This window comes from Dioszegia hungarica (genome assembly GCF_025882075.1).
Source record: "Dioszegia hungarica strain PDD-24b-2 chromosome Unknown MKK02contig_25, whole genome shotgun sequence".
NCBI lineage: Eukaryota > Fungi > Basidiomycota > Tremellomycetes > Tremellales > Bulleribasidiaceae > Dioszegia > Dioszegia hungarica.
Window position 1 is genome coordinate 1,658,421 of NW_026515779.1, and position 16,973 is coordinate 1,675,393.

At 59.5% G+C, this 16,973-nt stretch overlaps 5 protein-coding genes across 5 annotated transcripts; 4 read left to right on the top strand and 1 right to left on the bottom strand.

Annotated features, from left to right (window-relative positions):
- Positions 1-724: 724 nt before the first annotated feature.
- Positions 725-5,532, top strand: MKK02DRAFT_41140 (uncharacterized protein; the record flags this gene model as incomplete). Its single annotated transcript, XM_053091454.1, has 4 exons — positions 725-1,111; positions 1,159-4,204; positions 4,249-4,499; positions 4,543-5,532. 4 exons carry the CDS (start codon positions 725-727, stop codon positions 5,530-5,532), a joined length of 4,674 nt encoding a protein of 1,557 aa, XP_052942605.1.
- A 2,399-nt stretch (positions 5,533-7,931) lies between these two features.
- Positions 7,932-9,836, top strand: MKK02DRAFT_41141 (POT family-domain-containing protein; the record flags this gene model as incomplete). Its single annotated transcript, XM_053091455.1, has 2 exons — positions 7,932-8,164; positions 8,210-9,836. 2 exons carry the CDS (start codon positions 7,932-7,934, stop codon positions 9,834-9,836), a joined length of 1,860 nt encoding a protein of 619 aa, XP_052942606.1.
- An 850-nt stretch (positions 9,837-10,686) lies between these two features.
- On the top strand, positions 10,687-12,593 carry MKK02DRAFT_35484 (POT family-domain-containing protein; the record flags this gene model as incomplete). Its single annotated transcript, XM_053089186.1, has 2 exons — positions 10,687-10,916; positions 10,964-12,593. 2 exons carry the CDS (start codon positions 10,687-10,689, stop codon positions 12,591-12,593), a joined length of 1,860 nt encoding a protein of 619 aa, XP_052942607.1.
- A 320-nt stretch (positions 12,594-12,913) lies between these two features.
- On the top strand, positions 12,914-13,558 carry MKK02DRAFT_41143 (uncharacterized protein; the record flags this gene model as incomplete). Its single annotated transcript, XM_053091456.1, has 5 exons — positions 12,914-13,004; positions 13,054-13,087; positions 13,131-13,241; positions 13,312-13,370; positions 13,419-13,558. The coding sequence occupies 5 exons, from the start codon at positions 12,914-12,916 to the stop codon at positions 13,556-13,558; spliced, it is 435 nt and encodes a 144-aa protein (XP_052942608.1).
- Positions 13,559-13,759: 201 nt separating this feature from the next.
- MKK02DRAFT_41144 (uncharacterized protein) lies at positions 13,760-16,794 on the bottom strand (the record flags this gene model as incomplete). Its single annotated transcript, XM_053091457.1, has 7 exons — positions 13,760-14,962; positions 15,070-15,300; positions 15,375-15,470; positions 15,517-15,555; positions 15,615-15,887; positions 15,946-16,280; positions 16,344-16,794. 7 exons carry the CDS (start codon positions 16,792-16,794, stop codon positions 13,760-13,762), a joined length of 2,628 nt encoding a protein of 875 aa, XP_052942609.1.
- Positions 16,795-16,973: the final 179 nt, after the last annotated feature.

Sequence of the window (16,973 nt, forward strand, 5' to 3'; positions counted from 1 at the left end):
CAGCGATCAAACACTCCCGGCTCCTCCTGCAACATACTGCCCGAAACGCCCCGCCTCGTCTAGCGCCCATTCGGCCGATCACAAAGCAGTGACGCGGCGTTGACACGTCGTTCAAAAAACATCGGCTAGGCGTCAGTCAACGGTCAACACCGGGCCAAGTCGAGTCGAGTCGAGGCGAATCAGGACGGGAGGCGATATAAAGAGGGAAGAGAGAAGGCGTTGGACACCTACGCCTGTTCTTGACAAGTAAAGGGAATACTTTGACGGACTTGCGGCGGTGTAGAGGAAAAGAAAGGGATCCCGCTCGGACGCTCGGCTGCTGCTGCGACATTCCTCGGCTTAGGCGGTGCGGTGTCACGGGGCAACCAGTCAGAAGGAAGATTTGCTTAGGCCAAGGGAGGGGTCCTTTGCGTCAACGTCGTCGACACACACATCCTCGTCGACGCGGTCCTACGCGTCTCGTTATCGCCACTCTACATCTACCTACCCCATTCTCGACACGGCAAGCTCAATACCTAAAAGTACCTCGCCACCGGCTGTCCGCAATCATCGGCCCATGTCCCTCGCCTATCATCATCGTTCCTGATCAACCTCTCCACTGATCAACGAGAGGTCGATCTACCCCCATCTCCCCATCTACCCATATCGGCGGATCTAGCAGGTGTCCTTTACTGGATTACTTGCCTCGATCCCTCGTCGGGTGGATCACTCCACGTCCGTCTCGATGGCTCGTAGCCCACGGACGGCGGTCCCGCCTGCCCCTCAAACATCAACCCCTACCGCCTCGGCATCGACATCAGCCATCGCTACCCGGCCATCTCGGCGGCGGAAGAGCGTCTCGGCTTCTGCGTCAGCCGCGCCCTCACCTGCGTCAGCATCGGCAGCGGACGCACCTTCGCCACTCACTGGCTTGACACCCATATCAGCATCGGCGGTGGCGGGGCCGAGTAGGGGCCAGCGGAGTCATGCGCTCAGGAGCGAGTGGATGGCAGCGGAACGGACGGCGTGTCCGTTTCCTGCGGAGTATGGAGGGAGGGATAAGTGCGGGGTCAGCGAGGAGGACGAGGCGGATGAGGTGTTGATGGCTGTCTGTGGTTCTTTGGCTCACTTCGTACGTCCATCGAATTCGCTGAGTAGGGGCTTATGGCTGACCCGCAGCACAACCGCGCGCTCTCCCCGGAAGAGATGGCCCGTATCTCAGTCGACAAGGGCTGGGTACGACCACCTACCGCCGCTGTCGAGCCTTCTACCCCTTTCGCAACATCCATCCGGAATCACTTCAAGCGGTGCGAGAAGGCTGTCCCACCCCGTCATCCCCTCATACTCAAATATCAGCTCGGCGGATCGGTCGCTGAGCAGGTGCTCGAGCCGGCGTTACACCCGGATGCGCTGGCAGACGGAATGAGGCCAAAAGGAACGGTATACTACCTGGCGCCGGCGGGGAAGATGAAGTGGAAGAGTCCGTTTGCGGGGATAGAGGTACCGAAGACGGCGCCGAAAAAGCCGGGACCGGTCAAGAAGTACAATACGACCAAGGAGAAGAAGAAGGAGGCAGGCGTGAAGGGGAAGGGCAAGACGGAGAAGGAGGCGGTACCGCTGGCGGCCGCAGGGAGTGTACAGCCAGTCAAGCTGAGGCTGTTTCTCAATCCAGCAGCGGCGGCGGCGAAGGAGGAGGCGGCCAAGGCGAGGGAGGAGGAGCTGGTCATGGGAGAACCTCTCTCCCGGAACAGCAGCGCGGGACCGAGCGTCCCGGCTAGTCGAGAGGGAAGTGGGCAGAGCTCGCCCGTTGACACTGCCTCGGGGACGTTCCCACCTCGACGGCAAAATCGTCGGTCTAGTCGAACATACGACTCTTCCGACGATAGCGACTCTTCCGATTCGGAGGAGGAGACACCCACCACTGCATCCACGTCCCGCTTCCCTCGGCTCAATCGACCACTCCGTCGTCCCCCTCCTGCTCCTGTATCAATCACGAACTCGCCTCGCTTTCCCCACCTCGCTCGTCTTCCTCAGGGCTCACCGTTCAAGGAGCTCTTCTTCCCTTCCTCGCCACATGCCACATCATCCCCCTTCCCGATCTGCCCGGCATCACCACACGTCCCACCCTTCCCTACCCACTCCCTCGACAATACTTCCTGGGTCGACCGGTCCCGCTCACGCGAGCTGGATCAGTACGGCATGGAAAGCTCCTCCTCTTCTTCGGACGACGAAATGCGGGATCTGGACTATGGGCAAGAGAGCGGAGTGCTCATTCGCGCCGGAGCGGACGATGAGGAGGTGCGCATCTGGACGACGGCGGAGATGGAGGCAGAGGCGAAGGTCAAGGAGACGACGGATGCTCTGCGGGTCCTCTTCCCGCCTGGTCTCGCGGACGACGTGATGGAGACGGATCAGCTGGAGCTTAACCGGCTGGACAATCGTCCGCTCGCTTCGGATGCTTCATCCATCGCGGAATCTACCTCGACGGCGGCTCCCAGACTCAGACCTGGCGAGTCATACCTCCCCCTCAACGCCTGGCTAGCGCATTCGTCCTCGCCCGTCCCGTCGCCCGTCCTGCGGTTCGCCGTCCCCCTTCCTTCCGACTTATCACCCACTCAACACCTCCCTCGGCACCACACTACCCTCGAAGATGATTCGATGGACATTGACGACTCTGCATGGCTGGACGAGTCGGGCGAGGGACCGGTCCGTGCCGACCCTGACGACCTTTCGGATGTCGAGGACGTTTCGCAGGCTGGAGATGTCCCTTCTCCCGGCCACGACCGGCGGCGGCATACTGCGGAATGGGCGATCAACGCCGCCGTATCGACCGCTTTCCCAGTCAAGGAGGAGCTGGTCGATTACCCCTCACCCGGCCTGACGGAGTGCGATGAGGAGCCAGATTCCATTGTTGGCTCGCACGACATTTCTCGCGCTTCGTCGGCGGATACGACGCGGTCGGAAGAGGTGCTTCTTGATGATCAGGAGGCGGAGGGGGAGTATGAGGGCCCAGAGAGTATCACGGTGGAAGATGTAGATGGGCTGTATCATCCCCTCTGCCCGGTCGAGAAGACGCCACAGAGGGGAAAGAAGGCGAGGGGCCGGAACACGACGACGGCTCATCATCGTCGGAGGGAGAGTTTGGGCAAGATCGGCGTGGCGGTGGGGTTCATGACGAGGGCGGAGAGTCCGGTCAAGGCTTCAACGGGGTCGGGGACACCTCGGACCCGATCCACCCGTCCCTCCACCCGCCGTCGAAAATCGAGTACCATCCCACCACCTACGGAAACTCCGCCTACACCCCCTCTCACGGAATCGCCGCTCGGTCTGCTACCCGTCAATACCGCAGAGGACGGGCAAGACCAAGAGTGGATAGACGCGATTGGGACGGCGGACTTTGAGCGGGCGGTAGCGGAGGCAGAAGCAAAAGAGGAGGAACGCCGCCTTGCCGCGCGGGAAAAGGCGGAGCAGAAGCGGGCGCTCCTCGAGGCGTACCGAGCGAGGATCGCCTCGTCCCCGGATGGAAATACTCGCATGTCCTGGGAGTACGGTGCTAGCGGTGCCGACGGTACAGGGACATGGGGCACCGGATCGACAGAATCACTCTACCCACCCTCCTCCGGCGCGATGAGCCCCCTCGCGCTTCACTCGATGAGCATGCTCAGTCTCAAGGATATGCCGAGCGCGGTGGATCCGCGTGCGCTGCGCAGTCCGCCTATCCGTTGGGATGGGGTCAATATGGGGATGCAGATGGGAATGGGCATGGGGATGGGAGGGATGGAGGAGATGATGGGCATGTATCCCGCTTCGGCGCCGCCGATGCTGCCAATGCCTGTCCCGGCGCAAGGGGGAGATGTGGCCATGGATGGAAGTACGGCGGAGGTGCCTCCCACGGTCGCCAAAGCGGTATCGTCGGCGCCAATCCCCATCGCTCCGGCACCTGCTGCGTCGACGTCGGCTAAGCCAACGCCAGCACCTACTCCCGCACGCACCATAACCCCCGCTCCGGCTGCCACTGCCGCCCAGGCCCCGGCGTCAGCTCCGGCTACTGCTGTCGCCGCGCCCGCACCCAAGCCTGCACCTCGCCCCAACAACCTTCACATCGCCGTCCCGCTGTGCAATGGCGTTCAGATCAGCGTGATCAGCATGATTCCCGTCTACTTCTTACACCACACAAGCAGACTCGGAACGTTTGTTCTCATCAGGCGTATTGATAGCGACTACGGTATGTTCAATTCTTCTGGTCTTCGGAGTCAAGCTGACCCATAGTCAACGTTACTACCCTCCTCCTCGCACTCGGTATCCCCAAGAGCAAGCACCACACCATTGTCAACCCCTCTGGCCATACCTTCCAAGCTACCAAGGAGGTCCCGGAGCCGACCGAGCCGAATATGGGGTACGATCCCGGAGTTGTCGGTCTCTGGATCAGGTTGACGGATGCGCGGTTCCTCCGGGATCGGTTCAAGAGTCTGGCGGATAGTCCTATTTGGGCGATGCTGAATGATGATATTGTCGAACGGGTAAGTCTGTCCTATAGTCTTAGGGGATGAGGCTGACGTATAGTTCATGGAAGTCATCAAGAACCAGGAGGTCTCGCATATCCATACGAGGAAGGACCAGTTCGGGAGCGCGTTCCATGCCACTCCACGCAAGATCTCGCCGGGCTCCACACCGATCGGTTCGGCCCCGCCACGGCCCGACTCAGCTCCGGGAGCTCGACCCAAACCTGCCGCGCCGGCTGCTACCACCGCGGCGGCGCGGAAGGCCGCTCCAGTCTCTGCACCTGGGGCAGCCGGACCTTCGCACCAGCGCGCCAACTCTATCGCTGCGTCGACTGCTCCGGCTCGGCCTACGCCAAAAGGACCGCTCGTCCGTCCAGCCAATGCCAACCCGGACGAATGTCCTCAGGCGAAGCGTCGGCGCGCGACCGTCGTGGGTACAAGCCCTGTCAAGGCCATGATCGCCGCCAAGCCCACCCCTACTCCCACCTCCACCGCGCCCACGCCGGTCGCAGCGAAACCACCAGTACCGGTCATCGCGAAACCACAGGCTGGGTCGGTCGCTGCGTCCAAGCCGCCAAGTATGGTTCAGCCCCCGAAACCTGCTGTCGCAAAAGTCACCCCTACAGCCATCCAGGGTCTGACGCCTACCCCTGTCAAGCGCGTGGGGGTACCTCCTGCCGGCGCCACCTCGGCTACAGCACCTACTGCAGGGTCGGCGGCAGGTCCACCCAAAATCGCACCGGCACCAGCACCCCGTGCTCCAGGTTTACCCGCCCTCGGTAGACCTATTGCACCTCAGTCTGCGCCCTCCGCAGGTGCGGCAAGACCGGTAGCTCCCCCTCCAGTCACTATCGCGCCTGCCAAAGCCCAGGTCCCGCTGGCTCCCGCTCCTACGCCAGCACCAGCACCCGCACCGCCAGCAGTACCACCCTCAATCACCACTCAGACTTCGACATCCACCCCCACTCCTTCTGCTTCGGGGCCAGCGCCGCTCGTACCGCCTCGGAGGACGACACGGGCCAGCGTAGGCGGGGAATCGACCAAGCCGTGATTGCGGAAAAAAAACACCACTCAAAAGAGGAGGACGAGGGACGAGGGGGAGAGGACAAATGAGAAGAGCTGCGGAGGTGGGGCGGAGCTCTGGTATGAGGGACTAGGGGAAAAGCAGGGGAAGGGGAGGACGGGCGAGATATCTGCAAAGAAGTAAAAGAAAACCTTGCGTCAGAGACGAACGACTGGGACTATATATGTAGGCTGCTAGTAGATAGTTGAGAGAGCTGCTGCTGAGCGGGAAGGTGTCTAACGAGGGGGCATGTGTGTATATGTATAAAATAGGAGATAGACGACGGTGAGGTGGGCTAATCGGGTGGATGTCTAGGGATACTCATGTCAATGCTGATGTGCTTGGACATACTGGTTTGACTTGGCTCAGGCTTGGCCCAAACTGACAGCTGATCAGTGATTTACTAATCTAGCTGCCTGTTGCTGGCGAAGTGCAGGCCATGCGTGTTGTGACGGGCTACTGAGGGAACGGGCTACTGAGGTAACGCATGGCTCGCCAGCATCACAAGCCACGACTTCATCATCGCTCGACTCACAACAGCCTTGCTCGGTTGCTGATTGCTGGCATTGTCGGCGCGGTCGACGGAGACAAGCGCCTAGAAGGTGACATGTACTCCTGCCGGGACCTGGTTGTGCTATCCGCTATCGACAAGGAGGCTGATGGAGCTGGGGCTTTTCAAGAGGTCTTCTATCCGCTCGTAATCGTCAGCAAGGGGCCGAAAGACAGCTCATCACTAGAGCCATAGCTGAGCCTGATGACTGATTGAATTACACCCACGTCCATGCTGCGCTCTCTCGACCTCTCGGGGCAAGTACCTGCCCTTCTCGGCGCTCATGCGGGCGCACAGATGAAGGAAATCGGGAAATCTTTGCTGACTAAGGCGATTGCTCGCGCTTCAAGCTGACGGGTGCTCGTTGTTCCGTACTTCTGCGCGGCGCGGTAATCTGGATCGCACCTTGCGTGTGCGCCTCCAATCGCTAACATGCCTACCGTCTTATCCGCCATAAATCCGCCATGACACATACATGGACTCATTCTTGTGGGGATGGGTCTGCTATTCGGTAGGTCATCATTCTGCCAGACATCGAAGAGGCAGTCAGTGGCTCAGCGAGGACGCATCTCGGAAGCGTGAGATAGGTGTGCCTCGTTGGCAGGGTTGTACAGTCAGCAAAGCCTTATCTGCTATACGCAATAAATCAGTCCGCTGTTCTGGCTGGATCTTGAGGACAGGGCTCGGGAAGTTCATGTCAGGCGGCGCAGCGATACATCGTCCCAAGCCCAACCCGCCACTCCGCCACATTGAGCTCGAGCAAAAAGCTCAGCTTGTCAATATGTAGCGATTGGTATCTGCCGACTTTCTGCCGATAAGAGAGCACCGCAAGGGCTCTAATATCACTGCGAGGGTACGCTCGTCACATGTCAGCTATCAGATACAGCAGAACACCTTGCCCACGCGGGTTCACCGATAAGCGACTCCCGACAATACATGTGGTCCCATTCCAGATTCTGCGGTGTTGACGAGCGGCGTGATGAACGATAGCTCTTGCTAGAGTGTCAGTTGCCCTTGCTGGCTCGCTCTGGCTCATTGAAGATTGTCAGCGGTACCTGCGGTCCCATGTGGAGTCCGGTGGATCCGATTGTCCTGTCTCTCTTGGCGATGTGATCAGCTATCTTGCGTGTCTGTCCTCCACCTCCACCGGTCCATGCTGGTCAATGTGGAGGAGGGCCAAATTCTGAGCTAGATACAGTACATATGCCCCGCTAGGCTCATTCACCGCCCATGCGACTAGTCCGGGGCCCGCAAACGGTCTGGACTTTCCCGCGAAAAGCGGCGCATCTGTAGTCTCCAATTCAGTCGGTGTTATTGGCTGGCAGAGCTGCCAAGCGGATGACATATCAGAGTCGTGTGACTACCATCTATCTCTTGCTGGGCACTGAGCTATAATCCAGAGCGGCGGCGGTGGCATGAGCAGCATGGGCTTATATAAGGTGTCAGATGATAAGATCGCTCCGCCGGACCTTCTGATAGCCGAAACGGTGCCGGATGATGCCGGCTTGCGTCACCTGCTTGGAAGCCTATTTCTAGCTGCCCAGCCTTGCTCTTCTCCACCTTATCTTTCAGTCTATAAGGACCTTCCTATGAGCGCTATGAGCATCCTTGCGCAGTCGGCCGGAGCATTAACCGACCCACATGTGCTATGGCGGCGGAGGATGTCGACCATGCGCTACAATCAGACTGGCAATGAAGCTCGTGAAGCTTGATTCTTATCTGCCGAGGGCTTATCGCGCCGTTACAGCCTTCCAGCTTGCCCCTCGGTCCTCATCGCGGTCATTACTTATGTACCGCCCCTCTGTCTGACCTGCTCACTATCCCCCACGCACGCAAAATGGCCGCCACCACCATCCTCGACTTCGAGTCTGCGCCCGTCAATCCCAAGGGTCTACCCACGTCCGAGCTCGCTCGCACCGGTTACGATGACGACAAGAAAGGGGGCCTAGACGAGATCACTGTCGCTACGTATGATGTCGGAGCTAGGGAGCAGGCGGAGGAGATGGATTCAGAGTTGATCCCGACCGAGGAGGATCTTTTGACGCTGCGCAAGGTAGCTGCACCGTTACCGTGAGTTCATATATACTCCCTAGACGAGCTAGGCTGACAATCCAGGTGGGCTGGCGTTGCCATGTGTCTCATCGAGTTCGCCGAGCGCGCCTCTTACTATGGCTGCAAGGGTCCCTTCAACAACTTCATCAACCGTCCTCTTCCTATTGGCGGTAACGGCGCCGGTGCAGTCGCACCCGGCGCTGCGGGTCTCAACCAATCGGCAGGCGCGCTCGGTCTGGGCTCCGTCACAGCCACCGCTCTCGTCCAGATGTTCAACTTCCTCGCCTACGTCATGCCCATCGTCGGCGGTATCATCTCCGACACCAAGTGGGGTCGCTTCAAGACTATCGCTATCGGCGCCGCGGTCGGGGCCGTCGCACACTTTATCCTCGTCGTCCCTGCCGTTCCTTCCATCATCAATAATCCCAACGGCTCCCTTGCCGCCTTCATCATCTCCATCCTCATCCTCGCCGCTGCGGCTGGCTTCATCAAGCCCTGCCTTGGACCCCTCCTCTGCGACCAATCCCCCGTCCGTCACCCCACGCTCAAAGTCCTCCCTTCCGGCGAGCGGGTCATCCTGGACCCTACCACTACCATCCAACGCTACCTCCTGGTCTTCTATTGGTGCATCAACGTCGGCTCCTTCTTCGCGGTCGCTACTACCTACTCGGCCAGGCTCGTCGGCTTCTGGCTCGCCTTCCTCATGCCCGGCGTGATCTACATGCTCATGCCTATCGTCCTCGTTATCGTCTACAAGCGGCTCTACAAGGCGCCGCCCCAGGGCTCGGTCGTCGCAGAGGCGGCCAAGGTGTTCAAGAAGTTGCTGGCGGATGGCGGATGGAGGAGGATGTGGAAAGGCGGAGATGCCTTCTGGGACCGTGCCAAGCCCTCGGTCATTCAGGAGCAGGAAGGGATGCTGGACGTCACCAAGGTGTTTTGGGATGACAAGTTTGTCGACGAGATCAGGCAGACCATCAGCGCCTGTGCGGTCTTTGCCCTCATCCCCATCTTCACCCTCGGAAACGGCGGTATCGGAAACTCACTCAACTCCATGTCCGGCTCTATGACCCTCAACGGCGTTCCCAATGACCTCATCGACCAGTTCAACGCCCTGGCCATCATCCTCTTTGCCCCCATCCTCAACTTCGGTCTCTACCCCCTCTTTGCTCGGTACGGCAAGCCGATCAAGCCCATGACCCGCATGACCATCGGGTTCCTCATGGCCACCTTCTCGGACATCGTCGCCGCCGTCGTCCAATGGAAGATCTACCAGGAGTCGGACTGCGGCTACTACGCGTCTACCTGTGACACCGTCACCTCTATCTCCATCTGGCTTCAGATCCCCATCGTCATGGTCCCTGCGGTCGGCGAGCTCTTTGTCAACGTGACGTCGTACGAGCTCGCGTACACTCGGTCTCCGGCGCGGATGAAGGCTCTTGTCTACGCTCTGGCGCTGTTCAACTCGGCGGTTGCGGCGGCCATCTCCCTCGCTTGCGCCAAGGCTATCGACGACCCTTATCTTATCTGGCCATGGGTCGCACTCGCGGTCTCCACCTTTGGCTGCGCATGCCTCTTCCCCACCTACTTCAAACACCTCAACATCCCCATGGAGCAGTTTGCGGACAAGGACAGGATGGCGGGGGCGGACCAGCCGACTGCGTTGGACCATAAGGCCAGAGGCGAGGAGTGATGGAGCGCAGTGGTGGAGGGGGATATAGAGGGGGTTTAGGTCTAAGAATCAACTAGTCGAGGTTTGTATTGGTCTGATTTGATATTAGTGCTTGATAGATGCAGTCAGTCGAAGCTGGCAGTCAGTAGATGAGTCTGCTCGCGCTCTCACGCATCGACGCTACTGGGCAGTATCGAACGGCGGCCGATCGCTTTTGAGGAATGAGGCGGTGAATCTGCTTCCGCTCTGATCACATGATACGTAGCGCTGGCGGATGTTGCGTTGTTGACCAGTCCGCTCCAAGATCGCGGTCGCACCTTCTCCACTCATTACATCTTGCGGCTTCGCACGATATCTTATCTTGACCTAATCTTGGTAGCTTGATCCTGCGGTAGCCGTCTCATACCGGCGGCAGAGGGTGGATGGATCACCAGCTGGAACACCGGATCTGCGATTGCCGGGATCTCGTCATCTGTCTCATGCGGCCTGGCTTCGGTTACTATTTTGGTCCGCGATCTGCGGCATCGTCGTACGTTTAAGAGGGCTAAGATCCCTGTGGAGGGTGCTGTCACCCTCCTCTCCCCGCCTTATCGCGCTATACAGGGCTAAACTGCACTGAAAACAGCTGTCATCGAGATGCCGGAGGATGGTCCACATGGTATCAGAGGGCTAGTGGGCCATGTGGGCAAGATCTGTGACTATCAGTCGGACGTGAGAAGTCTTGGGATCTCTTGGGATCTGCCTAAGCTCATGCCGAACCGCTTATCGGGCAGTCCGAGCCCTCCCGAGCTCGTCTGCACATCCGCTACTTATATATAGTCATCCGCTCTCGCCAGTCTGCTCGCACGACCCCTTCCCCCCTCTCGCCACAATGCCCGCCGACACTATCGTCGATTTCGAGTCTGCACCCGTCAACCCCAAGGGGCTGCCCACGAATGAGCTCGCTCGCACCGACTACCACGACGACAAGAAGGGAGGAGAGGAGGACATCACGGTCGCCACCTATACTGCTGGGAACGGGGAGCGGGCGGAGATGGACTCGGAGTTGATCCCCACGGAGGAGGATTTGTTGACGCTGAGGAAGGTGGCAGCACCATTGCCGTGAGTTTGCGTCTCGATCGTGCCTGAGGCTTTGGCTGACGTTTCAGATGGGCTGGTGTTGCCATGTGCTTGATCGAATTCGCCGAGCGGGCCTCCTACTACGGCTGCAAGGGCCCCTTCAACAACTTCATCAACCGTCCCCTTCCTGCTGGCGGTAACGGCGCAGGCGCTGTTGCTCCCGGTGCTGCCGGTCTGAACCAGTCCGCTGGTGCCCTCGGTCGCGGCTCCGTCACTGCCACCGCCCTCGTCCAAATGTTCAACTTTCTGGCGTACGTCATGCCCATCGTCGGCGGTATCATCTCGGACACCAAGTGGGGTCGTTTCAAGACCATCGCTGTCGGTACCGCTGTCGGCGCCGTCGCGCACGTTATCCTGGTCGTCCCCGCCATTCCCGCCGTCATTGCCAACCCCCAAGGCTCCCTCGGCGCCTTTATCATCTCCATCCTCATCCTTGCCGCTGCCGCTGGCTTTATCAAACCCTGCCTCGGCCCCCTCCTCTGCGACCAATCTCCCGTCCGTCACCCCACACTCAAAGTCCTCCCCTCTGGCGAGCGCGTCATTGTCGACCCCACCACCACCGTCCAGCGTTATCTCCTCGTCTTTTACTGGTGCATCAACGTCGGTTCCTTCTTTGCGGTCGCCACCACGTACTCGGCTCGTCTCGTCGGGTTCTGGCTCGGCTTCCTCATGCCCGGTATCCTCTACATGCTCATGCCCATCGTCCTCGTCCTCGTCTACAAGCGGCTCTACAAGGCCCCTCCTCAGGGCTCGGTCGTCGCGGAGGCTGGCAAGGTGTTTGGTCGCCTGATGGCGAACGGCGGCTGGAAGCGGATGTGGAGGGGTGGTGACCAGTTCTGGGACCAGGCCAAGCCTTCCGTCATCCAGGAGCAGGAGGGCACCTTGGACACCACCAAGGTGTTCTGGGACGACAAATTCGTCGACGAGATCAGGCAGACCATCAGCGCGTGCGCGGTCTTTGCTCTCATCCCCATCTTCACCCTCGGAAACGGCGGTATCGGAAACTCCCTCAACTCCATGTCGGGCTCCATGACCCTCAACGGTGTCCCCAATGATCTCATCGACCAATTCAACCCCCTTGCCATCATCGTCTTTGCCCCCATCCTCAACTTTGGTCTTTACCCCCTCTTCGCCCGCTTCGGCAAGCCCATCAAGCCCATGACCCGGATGACCATCGGTTTCCTCCTCGCCTGCTTCTCGGACATCGTCGCCGCCATCGTCCAGTGGAAAATCTACCAGGAGTCGGACTGCGGCTACTACGCGTCCACCTGCGATACCGTCACTTCCATCTCCATCTGGCTCCAAATCCCCATCGTCATGGTCCCCGCCGTCGGAGAACTCTTCGTCAACGTCACCTCGTATGAGCTCGCCTACACCCGGTCCCCGGCGCGCATGAAGGCTCTCGTCTATGCGCTGGCGCTCTTCAACTCGGCCGTCGCGGCTGCCATCTCCCTCGCGTGCGCCAAGGCCATCGACGACCCGTACCTCATCTGGCCATGGGTCGCTCTTGCCGTCGCCACCTTTGCGTGCGCCTGCCTCTTCCCAACCTACTTCAAACACCTCAACGTCCCCATGGAGCAGTTTGCGGACAAGGACAGGATGGCGGGTGCGGACCAGCCCGGTGCGCTGGACCACAAGAACCGGGAGGTGGAGGAGTAGGGCAAACGGGCGATCGAGGAAACGATCTATACATATAGTAGTCGAGTTTTGTAATGGTCTCTTTTGGTAGTCATCAGTCAGGGATGCAACTAGTACAGCTGGCAATGCTTAGGCCTAGGCACCCCTCTCGCACTGCAACAGCCACTGCACCAGCTGCTTGTTGCAGGACCTATTGAGTTTGAGGAATGAGGTGCAGAATCCGCTTACGCTCCGGTTAGTCACCGCTTCTCATGATGTCATATGCGCTATCGTCGCCCTCTAGAGCGGATCAACACGCTTGAGACCACCATCCTACAACCTACTTGCAGCTATCACTCGTCATGACCTCCGATACCGACACCGTGACCGGCCACTGCGTTTGCAAGGCGTACACTGTGACCATCCCCCGTCCGACCCAGATGAACCTCTGTCGTGAGTGCTAGTTCTCGCAGCTTCTCGCTCGATGGGCACTGATCCGCAGACTGCGTCGACTGCAGACGATGGGCAGGATCGATGTACCGTCTGTCAACCATAGAGGTAGCGGTGGTGCTGATCTAGGAGGTACTCTGCGCATGTCGGTGCACCTGCCGACAAGGTCAAGCTGGAGGGCCCAAAGCCGAGGACGCACTCTGTCAAGGGTGTGGATGGGGAGAATATGATTCGAGCATGGTGTGATACTTGCTGATCGTAAGCGCCTCACTATAGATCCTGACAGGGGAGTCATCGCTGATACATACAGCGGCCTGTATATCATGCCTGAGTCGCGCGCAGAGAAGGGTCCATCATTCTTCAAAGCAGGTGCGTACAGCTTGACTTTGTACCTTCTCTCAACATGCATCTTGATAGGCGCCAAGCTCATGTTTGTAGGTCTCTTCAATCCCGGAGATGTCCCAACGCCCACGATGGAGACATTCACCAAAGACATGGAGTCCTGGGAGACGACCGCGCGTGGCGTGAACGCCTTTGAGAAGAATGGCAAATTCTGATTGATTGATGGACGATAATAAGATGGCGAGGGGTGTAAGAGCTCTCGTCCTAGTCACAGCGTAGTGTATGCATAGTCAGTACCAGTTGCCAAATCGTTGTTAGGGACAGGATCAGCTGGATGATATAGTGGCCGTCAGACAGCACCTCGTGGACCGCATAACAGTACTGACGGACATGGTTCTCAAACTAGGCCTGATAGATTACAACCCCTCCAGAAAGCCCGCATCCCCCTGAATCTCCCTCCTCACCTCTTCCTCTCCCGCCATGCCCATTCCCATCCCCCCTATTCCTCCCATTCCCATTCCACCCATCCCCATGCCGCCCATGCCGCCCATCCCCATCCCCATCCCCACGCCCACACCCACCCCTCCCAGCCCCACGCCCACCCCAATCCCCCCAACCCGCTGCCTCTTCGGCACGGGCATCGCTGCCCCTTCAGGCGGACCCGACCCCATCCCCTTCTTCCCTATCTTGCGCGCTCGGAGCGAGGTGCCTTGTCCGCCTCCGCCCCTGATCCCCGGTCCGGCAGGTAAGAGTACTGCTCCCGAGGCTGACGCGGAGGCTTCTCGTTCAAAGCCCCTCCCGCCTGGCGCTGACCCTCCAGCCGCCGCCCCCGTCCCCGTCCCCGCTGCCGCTCCAGCTGGAGAAGCTGACCCCCCACCCGCGCCTCCTGCAGCATGTATCGCCATCCTCGCCTCCACCTCAGCATCCGCCTCCGCCTGCTGCGTCAAGGCCACATACTCCAACCCCGCCTCCAGCGTCCCATCAAGAGAATCATTATCCATCCCTCCGATCCCTAGCGTCAATCCCCCATAATCCATCGTTTGGCCCCCTTGTGACCCTTGTGACCCTATCCCTGACCCTCCTGTTGGACCGCCGGGGTTAACAGACCCATACCTCATTGGCGGGGTATCAATGATAAACTCCCCCTCCCCCTCTTGCTCTCCCTCCTCCTCATCAACCTCCTCCGGACGCGCCAACATCTCCCTAATCTCCGCCTCTCCCATCTCCTGCACCCCCTGTCTCTCCTTCTCCCGCCCCACCTTCGCTCTCAGTACACCATAAACCTCCTGGCCTAAGACCTCCGCGAGACTCCCCAGTCCAGCGGCGACATCCGCGGGATCGGCGGGCGGGTCGTCATACAGTCCCAGGGCCCACAGGGGGTGCGCGGCAATGATGTGGGGGTGGACGTGGAATTTGAAGAGGATGATCCCGGGGGTGTTGGGGATGGGGAGGCCGGTCTCGTCCTTGGGTCGAAGGGCGGGAAGGCGGGAGGGTGAGGTGTCCCAGAGAGAAGAGGGGAGGTGGAAGGTCGGTGAAGGGGCTTTTGGACGGCCCTTTTTGCGGGAGGAAGAAGAGCGGGCGAGGGAGAAGACGTCGAGCAGGATGAGGAGGGAGCGGGCCTATGTGTCAGCCTATGATATTGACTACCGATCGTGCTCGTGGAGTATCGAGCCGGACAGTGGAAACAGCAGAGAAGCAAACAAAGAGATTGGGACTGTGGACTTACAGCTGGCGATAACCAAAATATATCAACCACCTCATGTCCCCCCATCGCCCTTCCACCCAACTGCTGCCTTCGATAAGCATACCACTGATCCTCGGTATACGCGCGCGTCGGGTCCGGACGTTCATTCGTCGGCGCCGCAAAGTCGATGGTGAGTAGGGTGCGGTACAGCGCTCGAAGGCGACAGGCGTTTAAGGGCGAGGCGTCGAACGCTGCCATACGTCTCCCGACGAGCTATCATGTCAGCTTGTGCATGAAGAGCTAACGGGGCTGGGAGGAGCGGGAGGGAAGGTAAGGGAGGGACGTACAGATTGCTGTCGGCGATACTGGTTCTGCTTCTTCCGCGTGAGTTCATCCTTGGACATTTCGCCTCGCGTTCGAGCTTGCTGTTCGATCCACCGTTTCTGCCTGTCAGCCCCACTTTGACACACGCCGAAGAGTCAGACTCACTTGCAGTCTATTCCAGTACGTCTCGACCGCCTCTCGTACCTGTTATATCAGCCCCATCTCCTTGTTTATACCGCAGAAGAGCCATCCAATTAGCTTACCTTTGGCATATCCACCCCCGTCTCGTCCTCCCTGACTCCACCCGTCCAAGCGCCCCACGCGTCCCCAATGACAACATCCAAATACGCCCTCACATCCGTATCGTCCATTCCCTTTGTAAAATCGGGCCGACACTCTTGCACCCCGTTTGCGGACATATGGACGGGTGGCGCCGGTGTAGCCGGATCAGGAAGGAGGGTGGAGCCGGCGCATTTGAAGCCTGAGATGGGGTATTCGAGGCCGAGTCGGCGGTTGGCCATTTGATGGACTAAGTGCTGAGGGTCAGATCGGCTCTACTACCGACTGAGTAAGAAATGGAGATGGGGAACTCACCTCTAGACGCATACTCCGCTTCTTCCGACCAGACTGCCCGACATCCATAAGCTGCGCCTTATCCTCCATCTCCGCCAGATTCTGGAGATCCTCGCCTTCGGGCCCGACGCTCTGAGAGAGCTTGGACTGCCGAGCCTTGCGCTTCCGAGTACCGGCGATGGGCGTGGAGAGGGCCCCAGATCCGGACGCAGCGGGAAGGCCCGCGATGGGTCCGGACTGAGCCGGGGCGTATCCAGACGTCGAAGCGAGTAGGACGTCGTATTTCTGCTTCAGAGCATCGTATTCGGCACGGGGCACAAACATCTGGGCTAGAGTCGGATCGAGCGATGATAGAGCTGCAGTGTCAGCTGGGATCTAGGTATAGTCGGGACTCGACCGATCTCATATACTGGACATACCGGACGAATCACCCCCCAGCTGCGCAGTCAAGCCTCCAGCCAGCTGCTCCTGCCTTCTCAGACCCGCTTGAAGTTCCTGTAATCCAGTGATCATTCCTCCCAATACCGCCTGAAAGTCCATGCCCTCCAAAGCGGACGCGTTCTGCCCACTCAACCTCCCTAGATTCTGTATGGCTTTCTCGACCTGCGCGGCCTGGCTCGCCGTCCGCAGCGCTTCTTGCTGCTCTAGCGAGAAGACAGGCGCATTGCTGGCGCCCGAGTGTCTCGCTAGCGTGTCGACATGCCCCGAATGGTCCTGCCCTTGCCCATGCCCGTGATCATGGTGCTGATTGTTGTTATTGATAGCTACGCGAATAGCTTCGAGTGCCGCCGCCTCTGCGTCAACATCGTCTGTCCCGTCTTCATTCGCCAAAGCCGGATCGAGGGGGAAGTCGAAGCCTTGGGTGTCCATACTACTGGGCGCCACTGCTGGGCGCTGGACAAGGGTGGACGTTCGAAGTGGAGGTTGTATGGGAAGATAGGTGATGGTTGGGAGCAAGAGAGGCTCGACAACACCACCAGTGTTAGGCGTGCGCCGCTTTCGGTGAGATCGGGAATAGCCGGAGTTCAGCCAGAGTGGCGGAGTGGCCC